Source organism: Nannospalax galili, unplaced genomic scaffold (assembly GCF_000622305.1).
Source record: "Nannospalax galili isolate Female #2095 unplaced genomic scaffold, S.galili_v1.0 scaffold634, whole genome shotgun sequence".
NCBI lineage: Eukaryota > Metazoa > Chordata > Mammalia > Rodentia > Spalacidae > Nannospalax > Nannospalax galili.
Genome location: NW_008336853.1, coordinates 1,048,263 through 1,052,403, shown reverse-complemented (window position 1 = coordinate 1,052,403; position 4,141 = coordinate 1,048,263). Strand labels below are relative to the sequence as shown.

The 4,141-nt window shown below is 49.9% G+C and overlaps 1 protein-coding gene across 1 annotated transcript in view; it reads left to right on the top strand.

The window, feature by feature from the left end:
• The window catches only part of Myo15b (myosin XVB), a 41,018-nt gene that overhangs the window by 21,772 nt on the left and 15,105 nt on the right, over positions 1-4,141 (top strand). Inside the window, exons 22-25 of the mRNA XM_008831390.3 lie at positions 2,002-2,095; positions 2,762-2,818; positions 3,093-3,150; positions 3,303-3,433. Of these exons, the coding sequence (XP_008829612.2) occupies positions 2,002-2,095; positions 2,762-2,818; positions 3,093-3,150; positions 3,303-3,433 (340 nt within the window). The remainder of the gene's footprint in view (positions 1-2,001; positions 2,096-2,761; positions 2,819-3,092; positions 3,151-3,302; positions 3,434-4,141) is intronic.

Here is a 4,141-nt window from a genome sequence, read left to right as displayed (position 1 = left end):
TTTGAGACAGGGTCTCCCTATAGCCCCAGCTGTCCTGGAATTCACTATGTAGACCAGGCTGGCCTTCAACTCACAGAGATCCGCCTGCCTCTGCCTCCCGAGTGCTGGGATTGAAGGCGTGCGCCACCACGCCCAGCTTTATGTTTTATATTTTAAGGTCTCTCTGTAACCCCAGCTGACCTGGAACTCACTATGTAGACTAGGCTAGCCTAGATCTCAGAGAGATCCGACTACTTTGTCTCGTGAGTGCTGAGACTAAAAGCATGTACTACCACACCTGGCTCCCTTCTTTTCTTTTTTTTTTTTTTTTTTTGACCTTTTGAGACAGGGTCTCCCTGTAGTCCCAGCTGTCCTGGAACATACTATGTAGACCAGGCTGGCCTTGAACTCACTGAGATCCGCCTGCCTCTGCCTCCCAAGTGCTGGGACTACAGGCGTGCACCACCATGCCTGGCTCTTTTTTTTTAAAGGATTCATTTTACTTTTACTTGCCTGTATTGGGTGTGTGTGTGTGTGTGTGTGTGTGTGCCTGTCTGTCTTTCATGTGTGTGCAGGTGCTCTCAGAAGTGAAAAGGTGGTGTTGGACCCCCTGGAGTTGGAGTTACAGGTAATTGTAAGCTGCCCGATATGGGTGCTGGGAATTGAACTCAGGTCCTCGGATGAGCCACAAGTGCTCTTGACCATTAAGCATCTCTCTGGCCCTCTTTTTACCTTCTTCATAGTGTCTTTTGATGCACAAAAGTTGTAGATTGATTGCCTGATTGGTTGACTGATGGACTGGTCATTTTTCTATGCTGGGGCTCAAACCCAGGGACTTGAAATACCCTACAACTGAGCTGTGCCTACACCCTAGCCCTGGAGATTGGTGTGTGTGTGCACATGTGCAAATGTGCCTACCTGTGGGAGTGCACATGCACGTGGAGGTCAGAGGTCAACACTTGGTGTCTTCCTCAGTCCTCTCCACCTTATTTATTCATTTATTTATTTTAATTTTTTTGACACAGGGTCTCACTACGTAGTCCTGGTTGACCTGGAACTCAATATATAGACCAGGCTGGCCTCAAACTCAGAAATATCCACCTGCCTCTGTCTCACAAATGCTGAGATTAAAGGCGTGTGCCACAATGGCCAACCTTTTATTTATTTATTTTTGAGACACAAAAACCTAGGAACCTAGGACCCACAGATTCAGCTAGATTGTCTAGCTGGCAAGCTTCGGGGATCTAGCTGTCTCTGTTTCCCCAATACTGGGGTTATAGATGTGCGTTTCCATGTCTGGATTTTTGTGGATGCCTACGAGAGATTGGAATTCAGTTTCTCATGCTTTTGGACAAGCATTTTACCAACTAAGCCATCTCTTCAGGCCCTAGACTATCTATCTATCTATCTATCTATCTATCTATCTATCTATCTATCATCATCTATTTATCTATCTATCATCTATCTATCTATCATCTATCTATCTATCTATCTATCTATCTATCTATCTATCTATCATCTATCTATTTTGAGTCTCACTATGTAGCTCTAGCTGCCCTGAAACTCACTGTGTAGATCAGGCTGGCCTCAAACTTACAGAGATCTGCCTGCCTCTGCCTCCTGACTGCTGGAATTAAAGGTATATACCAACACACTAGGCTATAATCTAGCAGTAATCTGTTTCTTTCAAAATGGCTTATCCTTTTTTTTTTTTTTTTTTTTTGAGATAGGGTTGCCCTGTAGTTCCAGCTGGCCTGGAACTCTCTATGTGGACAAGGCTGGCTTGGAACCAACAGAGATCCGCCTGCCTGTGCCTCCAGAGTGCTGGGGACTGAAGGCATGCGCCACCACGCTTGGCCCAAAATGGGCTATTCTTTACTGTTGCTTCTGTTAACCATCAGAAGAGTCACTGGTCTAGGAGTCAGTTTTTATATTACTATCGAGACTTGGAAGGCTCAGGTGCCACCAGGCAGGAAGTGTAAGTTTGGAGCCCCATCCCCTAATGACTCCCATGGCCTCCAGGAAGCGATACCTCAGACGAAGGGCAGCTCTAGGACACCTGAACACTGTCTTACTGGTGGCCAGGCCCCTGCTCCAAAGACGGCTGAAGCTACAGGTAAGAGGGTTTGGGGAGCATCTGGACTGGGGAAGCTCAGGGTAGAAGCCAGGGGGCCTTAACTGGCCTAGTGGCTGAATCCTGACGTGTCTCCCCTTTTAGCCTGAACTTGTAGGACTGAGACCTCAGAGACCATTGCTTCCCAAACTCTTCCTGTTTCCCTGTCTGGCCAGGGCAGGCTGGGGCCCCAGCACCCACTATCTTCACTTTCTCCCAGTCCCTCCAGCCCCCTGTGTGCCCCCTCTGCTCTCCATCTTGCCTGATGACTCTAATTTGAGGGCCATAAAGCAGCTCAAAGGTCAGTGCCCACATTCTGCCTCCTCCCTGGCTCCTCCCAGGCCGGACTTTGTCCGCTGGGACCATTACTTCCCTACTTCCTTACATCTTCCTGGTTCCCTAGCAGACAGACAGTGACATCCATAGCCTGGAGGCTGGTGAGCACTTTGGAGGGTCAGGGGTGGGTAGAGACAGGCGCTTGTCAGGCAGTGTGCCTCCAGTGACTATGCCCCTGGTGACTGCACTGTTCCTTGGCTACCAGCAGAGTCTCTGGAGACAGGAGGGGACACTGACCTGCTGAGTTGGGAAAGTGCTGCTGGGAAACTGCTGGTGACTCCTTACTTATGGGGTGGCAGGGGGGCATTCGTTCTTCCTGTATCTCCCCCACAGCTTAGGCATTCGGGTGGCTCTCACAGCTTGGAGGCCTGGGAAAAAGTGCCAAGCATGGTAGGTGTTCTGGAAGCAGGGGGTCTTGTGCAGGGTGTGAACCCCTGAGCTTGGCACAGCTTAGGGGAGGGTGGAGCTCACAAGGTGCCATCGGGGTCCTGTCCATCATGTGCCACCTAAGCAGAGGACTGGGGTGCCCTGGTTTCCTTCAGATGCTCTGGGGACCCTGCTCCTTTGTCTTTGGAGGAGTTATTTATCATCTTGAAGATATGGCGGGACACTCAGTCCTTCTAAGCCATACCTTAGTTTCTGGTAATTTGGTCCTCTTCACCAGGACCTGGGGCGCTTGGAGATCCCAGCTGAGCTGGCCACCATGCTGAAGACAATGGAAAGTGAGTATTCTTAGTGCCCCCAGGCCCTTGACTGGGTAGTGTTTCATTGGTCCATATCTGCCTCTTCCACCCCCGCCACCACCCTCAGTTGGAGCTGATGGGGAGGGCGGGAATTTGGGTGTCTCTAGACTTCCTCTTGTGCTCCTTACTAGGACACCAGGACACCCTCTCTATGAACATCACTGAGTGTCTGCCTCCCGAGGTTCCTGCCCGGCCCAGCCTGACTCTCCCTCCAGACATTGACCAGTTTCCCTTCTCCAGCTTTGTGTCCACAGGCTTTCAGGTGAGGCTCCTCGGCCTAAGGGCTTTCTGCTGCCCAGCTCCTCCAGGCCCTTACCTTCTGCCCACCGTCCCCTGTGGTCATCAGAGGTGCTTAGAAAGCAGCTCTTAAACAGAAGCATCTCACCACAGAGTGTTATTTAAGCCATAAGGCCACACCTTTACTATGCCTGGGGCATTGTCCTACCCTGGAAGCTATGTCCTTAAAGAATGTTTAACAAGAGAAGCTTAAGGACAAGGGAAACTGTCCTGGCCTATGAAAAACAAGATTCACTGCACACATAGGAGAATCCTATTTTAACAACACAAAAAGTGGCTGCTGAGTGTGCCTATCTAGGTATGAAGAAAGAGAAGCTAACTGCCAACTGGCTTGCTCTGGCAGGGCATGCTAACAATGGCTTCTTATTGAAACAGGGTCTGCTATATAACTCAACTTGACCTTAATCTTGCAATCCTGCCTCCCTAATGCTGGACTGCAGGCGTGTGTTACCACATCTAGCTGTTGTTGAGTTTGAGATAGGATCTCCCTGAGTAGGCCAGGCTGGCCTTGAACTCACAATCTTGCCTCAGCCTCCCAAATTCTAGTATTACAGGAGTGTGAATCATCCTTGAGTAATGGTGGGTTTTCTTCCCTCCCTCCCTTCCTCCCTGCCTCCCTCCCTCCCTTCCTTCCTTCCTTCCTTCCTTCTTCCTCTCTCCCTCCTTTCCTTTC